The sequence below is a fragment of the Venturia canescens genome, chromosome 1 (assembly GCF_019457755.1).
Source record: "Venturia canescens isolate UGA chromosome 1, ASM1945775v1, whole genome shotgun sequence".
NCBI lineage: Eukaryota > Metazoa > Arthropoda > Insecta > Hymenoptera > Ichneumonidae > Venturia > Venturia canescens.
The window spans coordinates 22,012,199-22,034,620 of record NC_057421.1 but is presented as its reverse complement, the minus strand read 5'-3'; the positions used below and the strand labels follow the sequence as shown (position 1 = coordinate 22,034,620).

Here is a 22,422-nt window from a genome sequence, read left to right as displayed (position 1 = left end):
TTACTGCCATTATCAAGATCTTGCTAAATTGAGTAGAGGACTTACCGAGTAAAGGGATCTTCCAAAAATAATGTTCACGCCTCGTAAACAACGCTCTAAAAATCTTTCCAAAAAGTTTCGACGTAACGATGCGGCCAACTCTATTGAGAAAAACGTAAGGTAAATATATGAACTTGGTGACCAACGTTAGTCGAGAGGGAATGATATCGAAGGATTTTGCTCAAGGAGCCCTCGCAGAGCCGACCTTGGAGGAAAGATCGGAGCGAAAAAAGTACTTCAATTAATCGCACAAATTCATTTGAAATTATAATTTTTATGTTTCACCGTTACTAAAAAACAGGCAAAGAGAAATTAAATGTTGCAGAAATAAAAACGTTGTGCACTGCCGATACGTTCCATCTTTATTTCACTTAGTAAAACGTTCGAAGTCCCAGCTTTTTTACAAACTCTCATTTTTTTGATAGGTTCAGTTACTTTTATATTTTTCCTTGTGCTGTTGAAAATTTAGTGAGAAAAAATCTCCACATAATATTCAATCATTGATGTACAAAATGTGGGGCTTTTTCTATAAAATTTTCGCAACAACGCGGTCATCTTGGAGAGGCCGTAGCTCGGTAAATAAGGATTAAACACGAAACGATGAGTCTTCCATTTCGATGTTGAGAAAAATACTGCAAAATGCCTGTTTTTAAGCTTCAATATAAACACCAATAAATTTTCGCTTCTTGTCTTTTCGTCATTTCGTGTTTGCACTTGCCTCCAGATGGAGACCAAAGCTAAGGAGGTTGGATCACGAAATCAAAATAATCAGAATGTGAAAAAATTCGGTGATAATATTCTTTGGCATCGAGTATACAAATACAATTTTTTTCAAAATTTTTTACCACATGGTTATCGAATAATTGAGCGTTAAATCGAAGTTCTTATGCACGAGATGTATAACTGTATATAAGTATGCTTATACTCGTGAACATTAGTGTTCAAATACTCGAGAGCAATGTAGTAGAAAAATCTAAAAAAATGTATATTGTCATATATATTTTTAAAGAATAAATTTACCAAATTTTATTAAATCCTCATCATTTTGAAATTTTTCATGTTTTTGACATGGTTTAGCATGGCAACATTGTATCGTCGCGATCCAACCTCCTTAAACAATAAAGTCAATTCAAAAATTGAATTCATTTCGTCCAGTTGGTTGCTCCAAGAAAACAGCGGAATAATAGAAATTTTTGAAGTTTTTAGGGTGTTTTTTTTTTAGATTTGTTTAGAACTGCTGAAGACAAAAAGTCGGTTTTGATGACGTTTATCGTGCTTTGGTCCTTAGAAACACGGGCATTTAATGTAGCTATAGGTTGAACTGCTTCACCAAGCGCGTGTCGAAATTCTAAATCCCATTTCCATACAATTTACACGTCTTTTGGATGACGCGTTAACTATGACATCAGCCTGGATTTCGGACTTCCGTGTTTTGCTGCGATAGTGCATGAAAATCGAAGGATGAATGGGAATTAATTCACTTCGTGGAAGACGATAATTGACAGTTATTGGATATTCTGGTTCCTTAGTTTCCTGCATGGAAATCAGAGAGTGATAGTGTTGGTCCGATCGACTTGAAGCGGGCTTAGAATTTTCATTAAAACTACTACGAAAGGCTACGTTTTACCTCTCATATTTCCGCAAAACTACTGCTCAGTTTCTTCAAATTTTTCACTAATTTTGCTTTCAGAGGAGTTAAAAAAAAATATTCGCCAACGAGATTGACGAGGTCCATGAAAGTGCGTTAGACGTCAGACAAGAAATAAAAATGAAATAACTAGAAAGAGTGATGTATAAACGTTGCGTTAATTGCACAAGGTAGGCAGCCAGGCAAAGTGACAAGGTGAGCGATAAAGCGCTTTGAAAGGAACCGGTAGAAATGGTGTACGCACAATTGACAAGCCGGTTGGCCATTGGCCCAAGTTTGCGTCAACACTTACGTACATCGTCTATCGTTGCATACAGATGTTTTGTGGGAATGTGTCCAACAGCAAATGTCATTTGGCATTGTTCCTGCCGTCCCTCCACCGGCCCCTACGGATGTCCCTCTCCAGTTCTGTCAAACGGGGGAAAACTTGTCATCATCTTTATAAAGGGGTTGCTCGATGCTCGTCGATTTCATAGTTTCACCGGCGCTTTTTACGTCCACAATATCGCAAACATGAGGCTATCCGTTGGAAAATGCGTTTTTTGCTTCATTCTTATCATCTCATGTGGATACGCAAATGCAGGCAATAGTAAGTAAAGGATCATTTGAAAGGATAATTAAGACAAATATCACATGGGAGGAAAAACGATTGAGCATTACGAAATCGGTTTTGAGAAACTAGTGGGAGGGAGAGCGAGGAAAATTGAGCTTTTAGTGGCAGTGTTGAGGCGCCAAGCGTCGAATTCAATGCGAAACTTTGACACGTTAATTAAATTTGTCTGTTTTTTTTTTTTTTTTTTTTTTTTTAATCTGTTTTTTTCAGTTGTCAAAAGACAATCGGGCGGGCAGCAGAGTGCCTTGTCACGGTTGGTTCAGACGATTATAAGTGGAGCTTCCGACATACCTCTCGTCGGTGGACAGATCGCAGAATTCCTTGAATGGCTCGTACGAGTGGTAGACGTATTTGAGATCGGCACAAACGGTGCTATCGCGAGGCTTCTTGGAGGCGCGTTGCCCTGCACCGTTTCTCTAAGTGGAACATCGTGCTCGGGATTAACGAACAACGGCGGTTTCGGCAAAGTTTTGATGTCGGTTCTTAACGGTATACCGTCCATCTTGCTACCTGGTTTTGTCAAATCCTTGTTGAAATTGAGTATTGAAATGTTCGCTGATCCGATCGCCGATGTACTCTTCGGCGGCGTGGTTGTTAATGCCAAGCAGTAGAAAAGTATTTAAAAAATTAATAAATACAAATGTGAGAGAGACGAGCGGGGAAGAGCGTGCGAAAAACAGAGCGATTTTGTATTCATGTGGATACCAATGCATGTACGATTTTTTGCGCTTAGCCAATGACACGAAATAAAACTAATTTGAAAAAAATGCTTTTAATGAAGTAATATTTATTGCTAATCATAAAACTTTTATTATCAAATCTAGTTTTATGCAGTTACAATTTATTTATTACTCGATCGCGTTCCTTTGGAATTCCACAGTTTCCCTAAATGTTTTTTTTCCCACAAATGTTTTCACCGAATACATATTTATTATGGAAAGTTTCAAAGAATTATAAATAAATTGCAAATAACGGTCCCTACGTATCGGCCCCCGAAACTTTAGATTGGCCTCACCGGAGACAACCCACGAGGGGAAAAGCACGAAGCGATATATTAAATTTATACAAACGATCAAACGACAATCGTTGAGAAGCAGAGCTTCGATTTATTTCATGATCGAAAAACGGTGAGAAATCCGTCCGATGTAAGCAGTAGATGTTCATTCGTGTCGAGATCGACACAGTTCGGTTCTCCGTATCGAAATATATTTTCTTATAATAAAAGAAAAGGGAGAATAGGATGATGGAAAAACGTTGAAAATACAGTCGTACTGGGCTCAACTTCGTATTTTATTGATTTCATTGTTGAAGAAAGGTGTCACGATTTAAAAAAAAGAGTCACAATAAAAATACAAAGATGATAAAATCTTATTGTTGAAAGTAGTGCGTCGATTAAAATCGGAGTTGAATAAATCGGATTAAACTATTCCGAACATGTGGAGCCAAGCGTACATCTCGTGCAAGTCGTTGAACCATTGGGCCATATCAGTCGATATCCACGGGGAGTCCTTAGCTTCGACGAGAAGCTGATCCACTCTCGGCAGTAAAGCTTTCTTCGCCCACGCCCATCCCCAATGGATGAAATCAGAGGCCGCGTCCTGCGTAGAATCAGATAGATTCAACAGGAAGGAGTGTATTACAGAGTTGACATAAGACGTTATATCTGTGTAAGAAGAGTTTTTAGCAACAACGTTAGATCTTGTTGACGCAAGATCATTGTTCTTGTTACTGATGAACATCAAGTGTGGAAAATCATGCCGAATAAAAAGCTAATGAAATGTAGAAAAAAATGGCGAAGATGATACACGAGAAATTCGAAAGGTGAGTGCTGAACAATCTGGTTGAACATACCCATGATAGTGTCCATGACGAGATCGCGTCTCACCCTGGGTCCTATTGTTACGAGTGTCGCTGGAGTTACAACAATTGGACCTCTGCTACCAGAAGCCGAAGTTACACTAGCTTGAGTGACAGACGACGAAGAGGCGGTAGAACTGCTCCCTATTCCAAGTATGTCGGAAAATACGATTTTCAATATTTCGCGCACCAAACCACCGACACCACCTGCTGCATCCTCAGCAATATCCACTGGTATCCCGATGAGAGAAAAAATCGGAGACAAGATCGTTCCCACCAAGCTGAATACCCCGTTCAGTATGCTTCCTACTAGATTTCCCACGCCACCCAGAACCACGCTCAGTAATGCTCTGATCGGGGACAAAATGAAGCTGAGTAGCGTGGCTGGTATGCTTATTATACTTTCGATCAGACCACTGACACCACCACCAGTACCGCTACTACTGCCGTCGGTACTGGCTAGAGATGTGGAACTTCCATCTAAAAAAAATAAGAAATATAACGAAACAATCAACAACGACGTACTGAGATTTACTAAAATTTCATTTTGTCCACATTATTGGCTCGATTTTTCAAATCTCAGGGTTTCAAGGTTGCGTGGTTTAAGAAGTCTCTGTGTCCACTCGTCTCGGATGGCCGGGTTATTTGGGTCAGTTGACACAGAGGCTCCTGCAACCGCGCAAACTTGGAACCCTCTCTATAAAATGACGAATTTCATCAACGAAGGTTCATTAAGGATTATCGTTTCTTCAAGAGCGGTGTTGGAATTTAATCACGAAAAATGAATTCACTGGTGCAAAAACTGAATTATGATTTAAAATTTTCAGTAGTCCTGACGTTGAGACGTGATTTTTATTACAACATGCCTGTTCCGGACGGTTGCACAGGGTTTCCGGTCTGTGGAGCACGAGTAGTGGTCTCTTGAGCACCCGACGACGCGATGCTCGATATTATCAGGATCACAATGAACGTCTTAAATGGCTTTGACATTTTCGAGCGTTGCACAGGGATAGAAGCTTTACCTACGGTAGAAAGTCATATTATAGTTCCCTTTCCCCACTATTTACTGTTTATCATAACGTTGTGCAAGAAAATACATGACGAATGAGTTATGGAAACGTGGTGTGTGGTTATCGACACTGTTGAAACGATTTTCAATGCTTTTTTTTTGTAATCTGACGTTCATAAGTAACTCCTGACTATGTAATGTTGCAATTCTGTCTTTTTCGATTGCTTTTCCCATCCATGCATTACTGATAGTCGAGTCAAAATTGCATAGGAGATAGAAACGTTTTTTTTTAACTATTTCGAGCTTCAGCCAATCAACGTTGCTGTAATCGGTTCGATTTTATTGCAGGGACATATAAATGACGATTTGAATTTCAATGAAAATATTTTATCGTTGGATGCCATCAACGCAACGTTTCTTAGCAAGTTGGATGAAAGTGCTTGGCAAATTTTATTTTTAAAACGATCTAGGGAAATCGACAGGGTTCTGTGCTTACGACTAGTTGGACGCCTTGCACTTGTTGGATAAATGACAATTACCGTTAACAACATTGCTCGCACGAGCTGTCGATGGCCAAACTTTTTCTTCGTTCGAGTCCCAAAATTGCCTCACTTTTCAATCATCTATACTTGCCCACTCTAAGCCGGAATACGAAGTTTTATTATCTCCTACTCGCACGTGGTTAAAGCACTCGCGTACTTACCTCAAATGCACCGTAATGATACCCCAACACATTTGTCAATTTTTCACAAGCAATCGATCCCACTTCCCTAACTTGAAGTATGAACGAGTTTTTTTTCATCCAACCACGAATAGTATTAGTATGACAGTCAAATTTAGGGGAAATTCGAATATTCGAGAGCCAATTATCTCAATCAGCAACTCATCGAATTAGAAGTAACGAGTAGGAAGAGTCGAAATCAACGGATTTTAAGGAAATTTAAACTTGATGCGATAACGATGTGGGAACGTCAGTCAATATTGGACTTCATCAAGTTATTGTACCACTTTTTCTTCTGCCACATCTAAAAATTACAATGGTGCGTCATTTTCCAGTAGCTCGTATGTTTTTTTGTCATCATTCCAGCTGAAAAGCTTATGAACGGCTGTAAAATTCAATGAAAAAAAAAAAATTCAACATCCAGGCGAAAGATTTGTAAATTTTGTAGAAAAAGACCACTTCGATCAACAGTGTTGCCACAATGTTCCCATTTTCGAACTTTCCTTATTACGAAAACAAATACATTATGCATTACGGAGATAGGCAACACTGAATATCGTGACGTGGATAGGAATTCTTTCGTGAAGTGTCATCAGTGAATATTCGTTCCAACACATGAATTCTTAGCAGGTCCTAGAGATATTGGAAAATCAATATTTATAAATTTCGTTGTATGCGTCAACTCTAATAATTGAATTCCGAATCTCCGACTATTCGGTTCAGAAAGTTGCAAAAGTTATTGTAGTTTTATGTAAAAATTGTCTTTTTCACCACCTCTTGACCGGAGGAATGCTCATAAGAAACTCAGAATTCGAAGGAAAATAAGGTGGTTGAGTGAGCACAGAAAACGACTGCTCCTGGCCATTTACGAAACGATATTTTGGTAAAATGATTCTGCATGTTTCAACTTCACTGCCAAGTAGTTTGAATAATAGATGAAAAAACGCGAACGTTAATTTTTCATGCACGAATATTTATTCCAAACTGCACGCTACATTTTATCTGAATATATTTTATCCAGAAAAAGAATCGAAAAAATATCTACCGAAAAAAATGAGCATATTGACGTAACCGAGGCGAAAAAACTTATATAATATAACGAATTCACGTAGCCTCGATAAAAATTCACATTTTGCCAAATGAAAATGACAAAATTTCAACGTTTCCTCTGCTACTGTTGCTGCAATGGGACGTTTCCAGCTACGTAAGACTCGTTTTGGTATTCATCATTTTTTTACCGCATTGCTTTTCATGGGTTCATTGTTTTTCTAATCGCCAGAATGTTAAATAGACGCAAATTGTTTCGATATAAATAAAAATTTTAACATTTCGGGTTTCTTCATGACGATCTGAATTGTCGTTGGATTTCGAACAGGCTAATCCATTAATGGAAGAACCTACGTTAACAAAAGAACAATAACGAGAGATACGTTAAGCTCGAAGATTTGTCAAGCTCAACGGAATGTGTGGGGAACTCACCATTCCAAAATCAAAATTGTGTATCACCTTTTGTTTTACACCGTCGTGAGGCACTATGCCTCACGACGGGTGTGTATTACTCACCGCTCGTCACAAAGCGTGTTGTCTAGAAAAAAGCGAATGCAAGAATTATCAATAATTTAAATATTAATGTTTACTCTAGTTTCGTTCGTCAAATACATTTCCCCTTGCGTATTATTTTTCCTCATTTGTTTATCCTTATCGAGTCCGTGACCGAGAGACACACACGTAAGACCTTCGCAATAATTGATTATTTCCTGGACGGGAATGCTAAATTTTCGAGTATACGAACACATTTGAAAGTGGCATGAAGAATGGATCGGCGATTATTCGTGGGTCGAAAGTGATCTTTTAATAACCGGCGATATTGGCTTTTTCAATGATGATGATTGAGCTTCCTTTGACACTGAAAACGTTGAGTCCACGTGGGAACTCGTTTGGTATCGTAACTGTTTTTTGTTTCTTTTCTTTTTTCTTTCTTTTATTTCAGTTGTTTTCATCGTTTCCGGAGCCTTTTCAGTGTGAGTCACTCTCAAACCGGATTGGAAAAACAATTTCTGTGTTAATATGAGTGGACATGATGAGGCAAAGTGCGTTTAGCAAACTATCTACCTTTCTACGTCGTTCGATACCTCTCTCTTATCATTTTTTTTATTGGGCTATAAATGATAATTTCCATTGGCAAGGTCTAAGTCAAACTATATATTTTTCAAAACGGAAATAAGTTCAATGGATTTACCGAAATTAGTCGACGCCCACACTCGTGTGGCATGTCCACACGTTCCACACAAGAAACATGGATCGCAAATTCCTATTTGGGATTATACACAACGGAGTGTAACGATGTTGGACTGCTTTATCTTTCCATTTTCATCATCATGTTGGCTCACTTATTGTCAGGTACTTTCTTTCAATCTTCAGGGAAATGACGAAGGCTTTTCATATCGAGTGGGCTTTACACAGTCGAACCCTCTCGCCTCTCCTTGCCAAAAGAAGTTCCAAAAGAAGCTTCTCGAGGTACTCCCAAAATGCACGACATTTATAATTCCCTTGTTGATCGTACAATGCGATTTTCTAGCGTTACTATTATTGATCGCTAATTCCATTTGAAAAGGTGTCAGCCATTCGGCTTCGTTTGTAAAATGAAATAGAAGCTCACAAAAAAAGCTTTTCCGGTGGTTTCGAGTTGATATTTTAGAGAATAATAAAAAAAAGTACCTGATAGCGCGATGATCAATTTGGAGGTTGCATCGAATTGTCATTTTCGCAAATTGACATCTACAAATACCAAATTGATGGTGATCAGTCTTGATAAATTAAAAAACATAATCTTTAGCGCCCAATTTAATTTTTATTGCCAAACAGGATAGAACGATAAAATACCTGGAAGGGAAAGGAACAATGGTAAAAAAATAACGAGCCTCGATCGAACATGAATTTTCTTTTCTTACATCAGATTATTTATTCGAATCAAGATATCGAGGCGTCGCTTCCATCATTATTTCATATAAGGCAGAACAATAATCGTCGTTTCGACACTCTCTTATCTTTAAAGTACTGCTGATATTGGCTTCCGCGCGATTTCGATTCATCGCGTACTTGTTTCCGATTGCAAAGTACAACTATAACTCATACATTATAATTGTTTTATTCACACGATTATTACGACAGTGAAAATAATGATTTAGCACACCATTGAGAGCAGATGATGACGCGACACCGCATGTACTTTGAGGACCAAATTTTGTTCTTCTTTCTACAATGGCGTACAGACGATATTCAGATCGGTGAAGTCGTAGATCGTGCATGGCAATGATTCGTTTCTCACGTTCCTGAGAACACTGTCAAGGGTCTGGTATATCAGGGTACTGACGGGCCATAGATAAGGGTAGATGGCTCCGAGTATACCGTTGGTCTTGACGGTCGTATCTACCGGTAAATCCGCATGGACGGACGCTGAAATTTATAAGTTTTATGACTTGAGACCAATGGTGAAGCAAACAGTGGCCGCGATCTTTATAACCGAAGCTTTAAACTTGTATATTATTCGCTCCTTAAATCATGCCTGACATTTGAAAACTCACGTGCATTCTGTCCATAGACCGTTGCTGCCAGGAAAAAAACGACGGCGAAGACGAAGCTCAAACGCGACGACATATTGAAATCTAACTTTTCACCGATCTTGTCGATTTTTATTCGTTGTTTCTGCCTCCGGATATTCGCCTTTTATTTCGTTACTCTGCCCTCAAGGAAATTCAAGTTTGCAGGCTATTGGTCTAATGAAGCTTTTCTTTGCCTGCGTTCTTATATATAACTTAGCCACCGCCATCGGAATCTTATCGGTCATTTGACATGCATGCCTTTTCAGTCCCCGTCAGACTCGAATAATTATGTACCACTGTATATAGTCTGTGCCTACATGCGAACACGTGTATGGGTCATTTCGAGATGTTCAGTTGAAAATTTAACGGGCCAATTCGTTGTTCCGTACCCTCGTTAGAATTTGCTTTTGTGATTGTCGTTCATTTATTTTCGGTAAGCAGTAATATTCGAGGGACAGAAATGTCGTACTCTTCCGATCGTAAAAGTCGAATTTTCATTAAATATCGTCCAAGATCCCTCGCATATCGAGGGTTATAAAAAAAAATTCAAATACTGGATTATTCCGAGTTCTCTGCTCAAAGTGTACATTCGAAAATGTTTATTTGCAAGCTCAAGACCGAGTTTGACGGAGTTGCAAATCGTTCGAAGCGCGTTGATCGAATCATCTGCTAAAAAATCATTTTCTCTGAATTTTTAGTATTCTGAGTCACTCGAGTGATGTGAAACCTCCTATACATGAAGGTCCCATTATTGCACGCATAGACTCGAGTAGTTCAACTACGCTCGGTCAAGTACATACCGGAACACTTTAACGAAGCTCGAGGAGTGGGAAGTCGGTTCGAAGGGTCTCATTACGTTTGTGAAATTTCCTTTTTCTTCACTTCCATTGCTGCGAACAACCTCGCGCTTGAATTATCAGGTCGATCTACTTGGATCACTTTATATTAGTGGAAACATCGTAAAAAAAGGTGGAAAATTAAGATCAACGGAGGAAGTTGGTAGGAAAAAAATCGGAGGAGCACCACTTACACTTATGTGTACAATAATTCAATACTTTATAGTTCTGAAATGCGTAGATCGATAAATTTTTTTTCTTCTTTTTCTGTAAAAACTTCACTTTTTAGTAGCATTTTAACATTTTTTTTTTTCGTAGTTCGCCAGAGGAATGTGTTGATGGGTTCGTTAGCTCGAAGAATGGCTGCCCACAGTTTATTCGTATTTCGGAGCCTTGAAGATGTCCTCTGTCAATCGTTCTCAAGAGCCATGCAAGGCTACCATTGACTTGATCCACGGTAGATAATCACGAACTTTCGTATAAACTTCGTACTCCGTTGATTTTTTAATAAGCTTTGATTTGAGACCGATAAATTCTCCTTTGGGATTTACCAATGCACCACCGTAGTCACCCTAAATTTATTTTCAATATAAATCATGTCCAATTGGATGGAGACGGAAAGTGCTATACTCGACGAATGGGTGCGAAGATTGATTATTCTGTGAAGATGCGTACCCGAAATGTTCCAGTGAGATCCATGAACGACGTTGTTACGTGCAATGTTCCAGGGGCCTCTGGAAGATCCTGGGCAGGTCGAACTGGTACTTTTTGTAAAAGTTTGCTTACTTTTGTGGGGAATGAATTCCACTGTGAAAGCAGAAAATAACGTAGCAGATGATAGTTTATTGAAGGAACGTTGATCGCTGCTAAACTTCAATCGATCAGAGATTTTAGACATGGAAAAATGAAGTGTGATTGTTTACCATCAATTCTCCAAAACCAACGGCATAATAATGGGTCTCCAGTGCCTCATCATCGTCCGGAAACTTTGCTGACTTTTTATGAATTTCTGATTTGAGCTGGAACAGATAATGGTCTGTTTCTATTATTTAATTTGAATTGAAAACTCTTTTTCCACAGAAAATAAGGTTTCGGTGTACTTTGAGAAGCGCGATGTCGTGGATTCGCGTGTCGGAGTCGTAATTTTTGTGCTCGATGATGTAGTCGACACTGATCATTTCATCGATCGTGCACAAATCGTCGGTCGACGTGACGGTCAGACCATAATTATCGCTCACACAATGGAGCGCTATGATCACGAAACGGCGATTGTAAATTACACCTGTGCACGTGTGCTCGGCTGGTTCGTCGGGATTTTCTTGTCGTTGCATCGAAACCTATTACATTTTTAAACATTTCAAGACAAGAAACAAATTACTCAGATTTCATTTTGTTCGCTTACATTTCATGAAGATTTTTTATTTCTATTCGTCCATTTTTATTTCATTTGAACTTTACTGGAGGACACAAAGTCTTGAGGCGTATTCAAATACAGGATTGAAAATCAAATACGAGGGTCTTACCACGTAGTCGAATTCCCCTAGTCTGGCCACGAACGACGGTTGGAGTTGATAATCTGCGAGTCACAAATCAATCGTGACACAAGATTGTATCACTAATATTACCGTTCACTTTTTCTTGTATTTCGTGGTTTTTTTTTCTTCAATTTTTACATAGAAACAAGAGAAAGAAGCTCACCGAGATCGCAGGTTATTGGTCCGGGTACGATGGGCCAAGGGATGTCTGTGATGTTGAATTGATCAGGTTCATGATAATCCAAAGACAAGCGCGTGATAGAATCTTGCGTGAGATTTTTCAGGTCCTTGTTGGTCTCGTTCGAATCCTTTGTTTCGATTTCCATGGGCAATTCTTTTTGATATTGATCGATGAGTTCTCTCACTCTGTGGCTGTTTTCCTCGTTATTGTTTGCATTGGGGTAATAAACTCCGGTGATCTCGTCATCATCGTTTTTCAAATCGAAATTTTGTTTGTTACGCTTTTTTATAATTGAACGGCCCAGACAAACCCGTCGGGTCGAATTGAAGTTTTGGCTTTCCGGATAAACATAATCGACTCCATTGTCGATCGCTGAGGGCTCCTCGCAATGATTGCCTGCTAGTTTGTAACCTCCGTCGAAGGCCTGTTTTGATAAAGCTGAATAAATTCATAATAGAACAAAATTTAGCATCGTCGTAAGAGGGTGAGACGCAGAGAGTGCCATATTTATGGCAGCTCAGATCGTGTTCAATTCAAATCTTACTCTACCGAAAGGAGATTCTTTTTCTCTTCGTTTTCTTTTCGTAAGCTTCTCCAGGCCAGTGCCATTCCCAAAATCATCGACTCTCTGTGTACTTAGTTTTTTGAGCGGATTTATGACTTTCGAAGAAGTAACGCGACGCTCAATCCGGATCCTGCGACCGTCTCCGAAACCAACTTTCCGTAAATCGATTTCTCTCCTCAACTTGGAAAGTATGGAATTGTGTGCTGTCGCCAAGATTTCCTGAGATTCCTGTGACACAACTGATGGTAGAATGTCCGTCGAATTTCTCGACGAATATTCTTCATCCGTTGCACCATTAGTCGCGAGCTTTGCTGTTGCAGAATAAAATCGTCCGTGAACTCGAATCTTCGTCTCTTCACTCACTACTGAGATTTCACACACGACTATTATTGGCAGAAACAACATTGCTAAACGCGAATGAAGCTCAGACATGTTTCAATAACAATTGAGACAAGAAAATATCATTCAAACAAGCCCACACTTTCTTATGTGGCGAAGATTTATTTATGAAACTCGATAGGTTTGCAGGTGGTATTGTTTACTGCTATTTTTATTCGATAAAAGTGACACAAAGCTCTGCTAATGCAGTGCCGTATGATTACAGTTGTACGGGAACTGTGTAACTTTTCTTTTGAGTACAAGGTTTGATTTTATAATCACAGTGAATGCTTATCGGGCCAAAGTTTGATATTTCTGATTGATTTTCCTCGACATTTGATAACTTGCGGCTGGTAACCGTTCTGTGATCGACAGTAATGATCGGAGCTATTATTCACATTGTGTTTAAGCGAAGCGATCGAATTTGCGCCGTTTTTGACGTTGCTACACCGTAATCATATATAGTACTCTCGTAATCAACGAGATTCGATCTTACACACTGTTTTCCCATTGGGCGATTGATAAAAAATTATTCAATCCGCAGTCGGAGCCAATTTTAAGTTTACTGTTAAATAATTTGTCGAATGAGGCTGAAGTTTGCAACGTTGCAGTCCAGCGAAACGATGTGAAAAAACCCTCCAATAATTCCAGTAATTCTCCAATTTCGTTCCCTGCCAAATATGCAATTCGTCGTTTTTCAACCTGCACCGACGCTTCACGAAATAAAAAATAGGCGAATTACTAATGTTTTTTTCCTTATTTTCGTTGGACTCCAACGCTGCAAACTTCAGTGTCGTATTCGTCGATCGGGAAGAAGGGTTACTGTAATTTTAATTTTAGCTTAAAATCGATACCCTCGAACGCCAGGTTACGTCTTACAAAGAAACCAAATAAGAGCGGTTGAATCGCATCCTCGAATTTCTTATAGAAATTCAAATCGACGTGGTATAAGCACAAGAAAAAATAAATGGGACGATCGTTTTGCGGAACTAAAGCTATGAAAATGTCGAATTTACGTAGCGTGACTGATGTCAGCCACGAGAATTGCTCTATTATTGATATGTGAAACATCGATTCCAGCTGCAATTACAATGTGTTCGGTCTTCAGTGGTTCTCATGCAGATTCGAATACGAAACATTCAGTGTTTTCAGTCGTGCGTCTCAAACATTTTGTGCAGTGTGGAACCTTCTCAAACAAGCAGATTTTCAAATGTTTTTGATCAAAATTTAATATCAAAATCCAAGTGTGAAATCGCGTTTGTGAAATGCCGTGCCAACGACCATTATGCGCGACGAATTTCATTTAAATGTTCGGTATCAAGTTCAGAATGTTTAATCGAATTTTTCAAATCGTCCATACGACTGAAGCCTCGAAACGATTTTTAGCCTTCAATTTCAACCAAGTGAAATGATTGCGCTCGCGGTTTGCTTTCGCAAAAAAAGAATTCGACCTTTTTCGAATAGAGCACCGTTGATGCATGCAACTAAATTTCACGAAGGCTGGTAAATCGTATTTACAAATGGTTGTTCAAACATCGCGCACGTAAGGCGAATAAATGGTGGAAAAAATGGACAGTCTCCCGGGGAAAAAAAGAGTTGTAGGTTGACGAGGAAAATCCCTCGAATTGTTTGATCTTATCGTCAGATTTCATTGCACGTTGCTTATACACGTCACGTAAAAGCTTCGACAGTCCGATCGTTCATTCATTTTCTTTCTCTTCTCTCTCTCTCTCTCTCTTTCCCTCTCCCTCCCCCTCCTCTTTTTTCCTCGTGTCTGTGAATTACTATGCTGCACTGAAATCCCTTAAAAAGCTTCGTGTTCCGACAATATCGCTTCGGACGATGCTCACCGGACGATTTCACATCCATAAATCCAGTATCTTAATGACATCGAATGGGCTCTTACTCGTGAACTCTGTGCTTGACTAAAAACAAGTAAAATATCGTCCAGCAATGTTGGCAAAACAAGTGCTCAGTTTAATCGTGTCCTTCGTTCAAGAAGCTTCGCATCCCATTTTTTTCGTTTCAATGACTTTTGCACTTGATTCTCGACAAGTTCATTCAACATGAATTGTGTTTTCTGCAAAGCTTTGCTTTTGACGTTCGCCTTGACGATACCTCGGTTTGGATGCAATCAGTTGATTCGACCGGTTCGTGTGTACCAAGGCATTATACAGGGCATTCACGATTACTTCAATAACACGTGCATTATTTTGCTCCATGCTTCGAAAGAGCTCATTACGACGCAAGGTAAGAGTCTCGGTTATAAGTCACACAAAAGTGATTTAAGTTCAATCGACATTTTTCTTTCTACGTTGAATTTATACGAACACGATCGAACGATCGTTTGATTGTTGTGCTTTTTGTTAATCAACGCATTCGACGAGGCTCGGAAAAATAAATGAACAATTGAATAACAGGGTTGGAAGAAAGTACAGCGCTCCAAGAGCTTCAGGCGTACCTTAGCAAAGATCAGTGGATCCGGACAACGGCGATGGATTTTAATACTTTTGCATCACGCGTAAGCAGCTCCGAGCGTCCTTTAAAACGATCTTTAATCGCAATAATTCTTGGGTTTCTTTTTCACCGATTAAAGATCGTTCGCCGGTTATTCAACAGTGTTTTGGTGTTTTAGGTTGGTTCTAGTTACTTCGAAATAAAGAGGCCACTTTTCGTCATTTTGAATGACTCCGATGACGTGAAGCAAGACTTTGCTGAGGTAAATACGGTGCAAAATACAGTGCGAGAAATGAGGGAAGTCACATTGATTTTTGTGGCGATTTTTTAATGATTTTCAAACCGCACACGAAATCAATCAAACATTTCTCCGATGATGAGCCGTGCACGGACTTAATGACGCTTCTCAATGGCAGATCGCGAACTGGATTGACATGTCATATCCAACGTGGCTGATTTTCTTCCGAAATGAAACTGCGATTGATGATTTTTTCGAAAATATTTACGTGCCATTCGACTGCAAGTTGATGGTCATACAAAACGACGAAAGTAGACCGAATCGGGACACCATTACTGAGATTTACCAAATAAGTCGTGACAAAGAGATAAAGCACGCGAGATTTGGAACATGGAGTTATTCCGATGGAATACGAACACCGAGATTAGGATTGTATCAGCGGAGAAACGATCTCTTCGGCCAAACCATTCGAGTCACTTCCATTTACGTAAGATTTCCTTTCCCCTCCATCGTTTTAGTCCTTTCTTTCGCATTCGATCTACCAACTACTTTTCTTCCTCGAAGGATCCACCGGGATCTTTGATAGATCGCGACGAAGATGGAAACATGGTTGGGCTTGGAGGCTTTTTTGGTGGAATCATGCAATTGCTGGAGGAAAATATGAATTGCACGTAAGTTGAGGATCGGCTATGAGTTTTAGAGCGGAATCGTACGCCGGTTGGCGTGAAAAGGCTGTAGAAATTCATTCATTTCGCAATCATGATGATTCGATGAAATGCCGAAAATTTGAATAAACGTTTACAGTCTGAATTTCTCAATCACGATGACATTTTCATTCTTAAACTACTTCTATAACTTCTAAGATTGATCATCCATTCGATACACACCGTAAAACAAGCGTTTCTCCTGTTCCTATGTTGGTCGTTTTTTTTTATCATGCGAATTGCGACTCTCGTCATCGTCGTGATCTTCCAATTCTTTTTTCAGTTCTTTCGCTCGTTGTTTCTGTTTTTCCTTAATTTTGTTCAGTTGCCTGGCGGTCTCTTTTCGGAAATATTCTTCCTGGCTAGCGGCTGATCTCTCCTCGAAAATGTCGGTTTTCGTGCCATCCCCCTTTCGTCTTCGTCTTTCGGAGTACGATCTTTTCACTCGATGAAACATCCATTCGCGACTTATTCGTCCGAGCGCGCGTTGCGAAATTCCACGTAACATCGTCAGGCAACGTTTCACATTCACTCATTTAAATATCGCCTTATCAAATCATGATTTTCTGGAAATAAGAAATTTTTTGAAACATTTCGACGAGTTTCGGTGCTACCGACATCGACGATTTTCGCGACTGTACATCGAGTCATTGAGTTTCGAGTTATACATACCCCAATTATTTTTCTCAATCGCTCCCTGGTAGAAAAAAAATTTCAAATCAAAACGCAAGGAAATACTTATTTTCTTTCCATCTTGTCATCGCCATCGCGAAACAGTTGACTGAGCTACCACATGACAGCTGATAACCCGATTTTTTCTTCCATCATTTTTATGGTGCAATTCATTCTCATACGAAATAGTTTCGATGAAAGTATAATTGATGCAAGGAGCGAGGAATTTCAAGCTGATATTTCAGCTACTATTTTACGACCATCTTTCATTGGCTGAAAAGTCGAATTCAGAAGCTTTTTTCTCAAGGTTAACGTATCTCGAATCTAAAACGTGGGGCCACCGGTTGGCTAATGGCACCTGGACGGGAACCATTGGCATGCTAATCGAAGACGAAGTTGATGTTGTGGCTGCAGAACTCATGATGACTCGAGATCGCCTCGAGGCCATAGAATTCACAACGCCAGTTTATACGACTAAGTATGACGGTTCACAAGAATAAAAAAACAATATAAAAATGAAGTGTTCTCGAAAGGATTCAACATTTTTTGCTCTCACATGAATATGCGAAAAAATGGATTTCAATTCTGCGTTCGAAACAACTGACTCAATTTTGAAAACTATCAAAATATTCGATTACTTTTTATTTGCATTTTTTGAATGAGCAGTGAAACCTCGTTTCTCTTCGTGTCACCAGGTGTCGCACTTTCATAAAAAGACCTTCAACAACATCCCTAAAGTGGGAGGCTTACGTCGCCCCATTTACATGGGGGATTTGGAGTGCGATTGGTGTTATAATCATCGTAACGAGCCTGACGATTTCTCTCGTTAAATCAATCGTACCGATCATATCAGAACATATAAAAGACGAGAAAAATTTGAGTTCTAGTTTCTCCGATATACTTCTCGAAGTTTTCGGAGCTTTTTGCAGCCAAGGTAATCCTGTTTTGAAGCTGCGACAGCCAAAGATTAAAGGTTTTTTCAGAATAATGAATTTTAGATTTTCTTCAATGAACATTCCATTGTGTCTGGCAGGCATGGAGCAGTCTCTGTTAGATCCAATTCGAATTATTCATCTCGTGATACATCTTACGGGCGTGGTTGTCTTGGCTGCTTATTCGGCAGCTCTGATAAGTTCTTTGGCGACGAAAACTTTCGTGATGCCATTTACGACGATGGAAGGCTTTTTGCGAGATGGCACTTACAGATTCGGCGTGGTCGGAGACTCGGCGGATTTCGGTTTTTTTCAGGTGCTCAAAAAATTTCCTTCCTTTTTGTTCCATCTGAAAAAATGTACATTTTTTACGTCGCTGTGCTAAACAACTCTATTTTTCACTAACCGTAAATGCTGGAATAGCAAAACAACGGGATTTTTGTTTGACGATAAAAACAAATTTAATCACGTTGCGCTTCATTTTCGTCCGGAACGACGACAGAATACAACGGACGAAATTCTCAAAGTACTGTTCGATGATGTTCTGACGAAAGAAACGGAGTTACCGGGTACTTATTTGGACGGATTGACGAAAGTTTGCGAAGAAGATAAATATGGCTTCATGACGTTGGACAACGTCGTGTCACAGTTGCAGCCGAAAGTCAGTTGCAAACTCGAGCCTCTGGACACAATAACGCAGTCCTCGATCGCAATGGCCGTAGCGCCACGAAGCCCGTACAAAGGAATTATTGACAGCAAGTGAGTTTCCCATGTGCGATCAAGCATCAATTCTTTGGAATAAATTCGATTGATTAATTTCGTTAATTTTACGACAACGTGACATTGGAACTTGAATAAAGTAATAAACAAAAAAAATTTGTTTCCTTGGCACAGCATATTGTTGATTCGCGACAGTGGAATTCTCCAACGTTTGTTAAATTCCGAATGGATGCTTTCAAATAAAAAAGTAAATCAAAGCCATTCAAATCACTGATTATTCAGCTTCAATGATTATCAAAAAATAGAAAGTATTTACCAAACGTGTGCTCATTGCAGAGTGACAGCGGCTGGACGACTGTTGAGATAGAGGACGTCTTGCCTCTCATCATTGTCATAATATTCGGAGCATTTTTCAGCTTTTTGGCTCTCGGTAGCGAACATATCGTGACGATCAAGAAGAAGAAGAAGCTCGTCATCGGGAAAAAGAGATTGAAAAAATCGAATTTAGTGCCAACAATCATTTTGAAAAAGCACAACGGAGTTCCCCTTAATTTAGCCAGATTTTAATACTTTTCCTTCGTAATTAATGTTTACTCGATATCTATATAAGCAAAACAAGACACGGAGATCGATATCTTTCGAAATATATTCAAGATTTTGAGAATTTCTCGACAATATTTTCGTTTCGTTTGAGCTAGTAAGCGTGTGGCTCGTTCGACTAAATAAAGGAAGCAGGTAACGTCGAGTTGGGCATTGTGTTGTCATCGTTGATGATCAACTGTTGTATTTACATCGCGTCCATTCGGGATAGTACGTAGGCAAATTATTTGTCTTTCAAAAGTGCTGGTCGCTGGTTTCCGAGGGACTGACAGAAAGATTTTTCGAAAATGATAGGAAATCGAATCGATTAGAGGGGAGTAGTAAAAGAGTTTCATCGTTGAGCGAAGGAACGTTACAGTTAACGAAATAAATCGAGTACCTAAGTTTGAAAGGAAAAAATATCGCCACAGCATGTCCCGAGATCATTATTCAGCTGGCAACGATTCGTCGTTGAACAGTGTTAAAACGAGCGTGAAAAAAATGACTTGCATCACCGAAAATACCACAACAACGATCAAGGATACAGTGATCTTTGAGGAGGACAAGGAGAATCGTTACGTGAATAAACAGTCCGAAAAATCAACCAGTGTTGTTAAACAATTAAAAGTTTTTTACGAAGAATATTCAAGCGCTCGGATGAGCCAGACGAACGTCAGCGAGCCCCAGAACGCAACGTCAACGGGTGCGATTAAAAAACGTAAACTACTCGAAGGCCCGACCGATTTTGAACGGAGCAAACATTTCGTGCCGAAAAAACGTCCCAGCATTCGGGACGACGAAGCTTTCGGAAAGACACGATTCAAAATTTATAACGATTCTGATCGTCGAGCTGGCCGCAGAGAAATAACAATCGATGAACCCGGCGGGAGCACTGCGAAAAATGATTCAAATAATACCGTTGGGCATAACAACAACGTTTCTTTTTGTCCTCATGTCGTTGATAAAAGATTGGACAAAATCAAATTGCCGGAACTGAACGACCGACTTTCGACGCGTGTTACGCCCGTCGACATTTTCCCGCTTCCACCGACTATCAAAAAGGTAATTTTTGTACGTTATTATAAAAAAAACTTTTCCACCGAGCTCGTAGATTGGAAAATTGTTCAAAACTTGAATCTTCGCTCTCATTTCACATGCCGCATTCATTCGAATTCATTCAGCTTCATACACGTCGAATTAATAAAGTGCGAAAAATGATGAAGAACTTTTTCTACTTGCCAGGTCAAAGAGGTGCATCGTAATCGCTTGTTGAGAAAATGCGAGAGGTCGAATTTCTCAAGTGGTGTCGTTCCACATGGCCCCCAGTACGAAATTCCTTACCACGATTTTTTCATAGAATACGAGCTCGCAAAAGAAACGGCAGCTGCTAAACTCTCGAAGAATTTTCGGCATAAAAATATTACGACTGCGCAGAGAACGATCATTGTGAAATTCCTCACTAAGTTACAAGTTCGTGGATTTTATATTTACATACGGCTCTCGCGATGAAAACAGTCGAGAACTTCCTCTTGCAGTTTAATCGAAATTTTTGACTCGCAATTAGTGTCAAGCTCCGGTCAAGGTCATCACGAAAATTGATTAAATTTGTTACAGAGTCACTTATTTCTACCATCATACTTACTCTACCAAACGGTTAGATTGTTCGACGCTGTCCTCGATGCAAAAGAAGTAGAAATGATAGATTTCCAATTGATCGCTCTAACTGCGATGTGGATCGTCCTCAAGAAAGACCACATTGGTTGCAGCATTCCTACGGTCAGAAAGAATTTCATTGATTTTTTATTTCAAAGCGAAACTAAATAATTGTCAAGAAGCGTTTTAAAATCTCATCATTTATTGGCAGGCACAAAAAATGATATCGTATTCCAAGGATCTCTACGAGGGAAGAGTTGACTTACTAGTGAAGTGTGAGATCGACATCCTTCAGACGTTGAATTTCAACATCGTATTTCCTGATCCGTTCTCCATCATGTGTTACAATATCACAGCGTGCAATCACTCGCAATTCATGAATTCCGCCACAATTCATTTCGCTTATTGCTGCGGAAGTTATATGGTGATGAAAAATTGAATTTAACGTAATCAGGATCGTCGGATTCGATGTTTGATTTCTTATCGAATATTGACTTCTTTCCAGATCGATATTTCACTGTTCGACGAGGATTTGTTGAAATTTTCGGTTGTCCTGTTGGCAGCTGCAGTTGCTGAAGTCGCCCTCTACTTTACTATGGAAACACCCGATCCAACGGTCGAACCTCTATGGAGTATTTGGAGGGCTCCTCACACAGCGAAAAGGTAATTATTTTCTTGTCCTATGGTGGCACGCGGATTGCGATATTCAGCTCAATTCCACCTCAAAGTGGTCGATGATTCGACAGTACAATTGTTCGATGGATAATTCCATTTTATGGATTTCCAAGAAAAAAACGTTTTTTTTACGTCAAATTTAGAAGTTTAATGTGCAAAATATTTCGTATCGTTTCCTCTGAACTTTCGTTGCTAGCACGATTCTCGTGAATTTGACTTATTTCCAATTCGAGGAATTTAGAGAGTACAAATTTCTGTGAAAATTTGTATTGAAAAAAAGCTTTCGAACAATCTCTACTCTACTGTGAATAAATATTATGCTGAAAGAGGTTAAATGTTGATTCCTGTTACATGAGCAGATACGAGGAGGACGAACTGACAACAGTAAAAACTCTGTTGATACGAAAAGTTTTCGAATCTCACAAGCGTCACAGTGACACCGATATTGTATTCAAAAAATACATTCGTTCGAGGTATGGAAGAATTTCTCATTTCCTCGGGGAGAAAGTCAAAATTTATCTTAACGAAGATTAGTTTTTCAATGGTGGTAAAAGTTTTGAGGTTATGCTGATATTGCTCCATACCTTTACAGTTAACAAATCAACAGTGTTACGAGTCAATAGAAGATTGCTTTTAAAATATTCGAGTTAATGTCGGTTATTTTTTCTATTGGTATATTCTTTTTTTTCTATTTTATATTTATTGATCTATGATTTGTATTTATATCGAAATAAACAAGATTTTTATCCTCTTGAGTTAATGGTTGCCCTTATTTTTCTGGTTTTCCGCGTTGTGCTCTAAATAAGAG

At 39.3% G+C, this 22,422-nt stretch overlaps 5 protein-coding genes across 6 annotated transcripts; 3 read left to right on the top strand and 2 right to left on the bottom strand.

The window, feature by feature from the left end:
- Nucleotides 1–1,813: 1,813 nt before the first annotated feature.
- On the top strand, nucleotides 1,814–3,123 carry LOC122415837 (uncharacterized). Of its 2 annotated transcripts, XM_043428356.1 has the most exons (3): nucleotides 1,814–1,857; nucleotides 2,005–2,276; nucleotides 2,511–3,123. In XM_043428356.1, exons 1-3 carry the CDS (start codon nucleotides 1,829–1,831, stop codon nucleotides 2,909–2,911), a joined length of 702 nt encoding a protein of 233 aa, XP_043284291.1. In that variant the 5' UTR covers nucleotides 1,814–1,828; the 3' UTR covers nucleotides 2,912–3,123. The 2 variants fall into 2 exon arrangements, with proteins under 2 accessions (XP_043284291.1, XP_043284284.1); XM_043428349.1 differs by lacking the exon at nucleotides 1,814–1,857 and having other exon boundaries at nucleotides 1,890–2,276.
- Nucleotides 3,124–3,569: 446 nt separating this feature from the next.
- LOC122419510 (uncharacterized) lies at nucleotides 3,570–5,774 on the bottom strand. The gene is made up of 4 exons (XM_043434140.1): nucleotides 5,706–5,774; nucleotides 5,024–5,179; nucleotides 4,152–4,637; nucleotides 3,570–3,963 (listed from the first exon to the last, which is right to left on the bottom strand). Exons 2-4 carry the CDS (start codon nucleotides 5,145–5,147, stop codon nucleotides 3,719–3,721), a joined length of 855 nt encoding a protein of 284 aa, XP_043290075.1. The 5' UTR covers nucleotides 5,148–5,179; nucleotides 5,706–5,774; the 3' UTR covers nucleotides 3,570–3,718.
- Nucleotides 5,775–10,583: 4,809 nt separating this feature from the next.
- Nucleotides 10,584–13,038, bottom strand: LOC122419227 (uncharacterized). The gene is made up of 7 exons (XM_043433615.1): nucleotides 12,591–13,038; nucleotides 12,024–12,479; nucleotides 11,849–11,901; nucleotides 11,426–11,662; nucleotides 11,249–11,344; nucleotides 11,001–11,132; nucleotides 10,584–10,897 (listed from the first exon to the last, which is right to left on the bottom strand). The coding sequence occupies exons 1-7, from the start codon at nucleotides 13,036–13,038 to the stop codon at nucleotides 10,745–10,747; spliced, it is 1,575 nt and encodes a 524-aa protein (XP_043289550.1). The 3' UTR covers nucleotides 10,584–10,744.
- Nucleotides 13,039–15,418: 2,380 nt separating this feature from the next.
- Nucleotides 15,419–19,297, top strand: LOC122409291 (probable glutamate receptor). Its single transcript, XM_043416749.1, has 10 exons — nucleotides 15,419–15,505; nucleotides 15,620–15,703; nucleotides 15,858–16,166; nucleotides 16,244–16,350; nucleotides 17,363–17,533; nucleotides 17,751–17,989; nucleotides 18,089–18,303; nucleotides 18,490–18,746; nucleotides 18,882–18,954; nucleotides 19,044–19,297. The coding sequence occupies exons 1-10, from the start codon at nucleotides 15,479–15,481 to the stop codon at nucleotides 19,272–19,274; spliced, it is 1,713 nt and encodes a 570-aa protein (XP_043272684.1). The 5' UTR covers nucleotides 15,419–15,478; the 3' UTR covers nucleotides 19,275–19,297.
- A 177-nt stretch (nucleotides 19,298–19,474) lies between these two features.
- On the top strand, nucleotides 19,475–22,369 carry LOC122409299 (uncharacterized). Its single transcript, XM_043416762.1, has 6 exons — nucleotides 19,475–20,348; nucleotides 20,529–20,756; nucleotides 20,901–21,062; nucleotides 21,151–21,363; nucleotides 21,445–21,602; nucleotides 21,974–22,369. The coding sequence occupies exons 1-6, from the start codon at nucleotides 19,719–19,721 to the stop codon at nucleotides 22,146–22,148; spliced, it is 1,566 nt and encodes a 521-aa protein (XP_043272697.1). The 5' UTR covers nucleotides 19,475–19,718; the 3' UTR covers nucleotides 22,149–22,369.
- The last annotated feature ends 53 nt before the right edge of the window (nucleotides 22,370–22,422 follow it).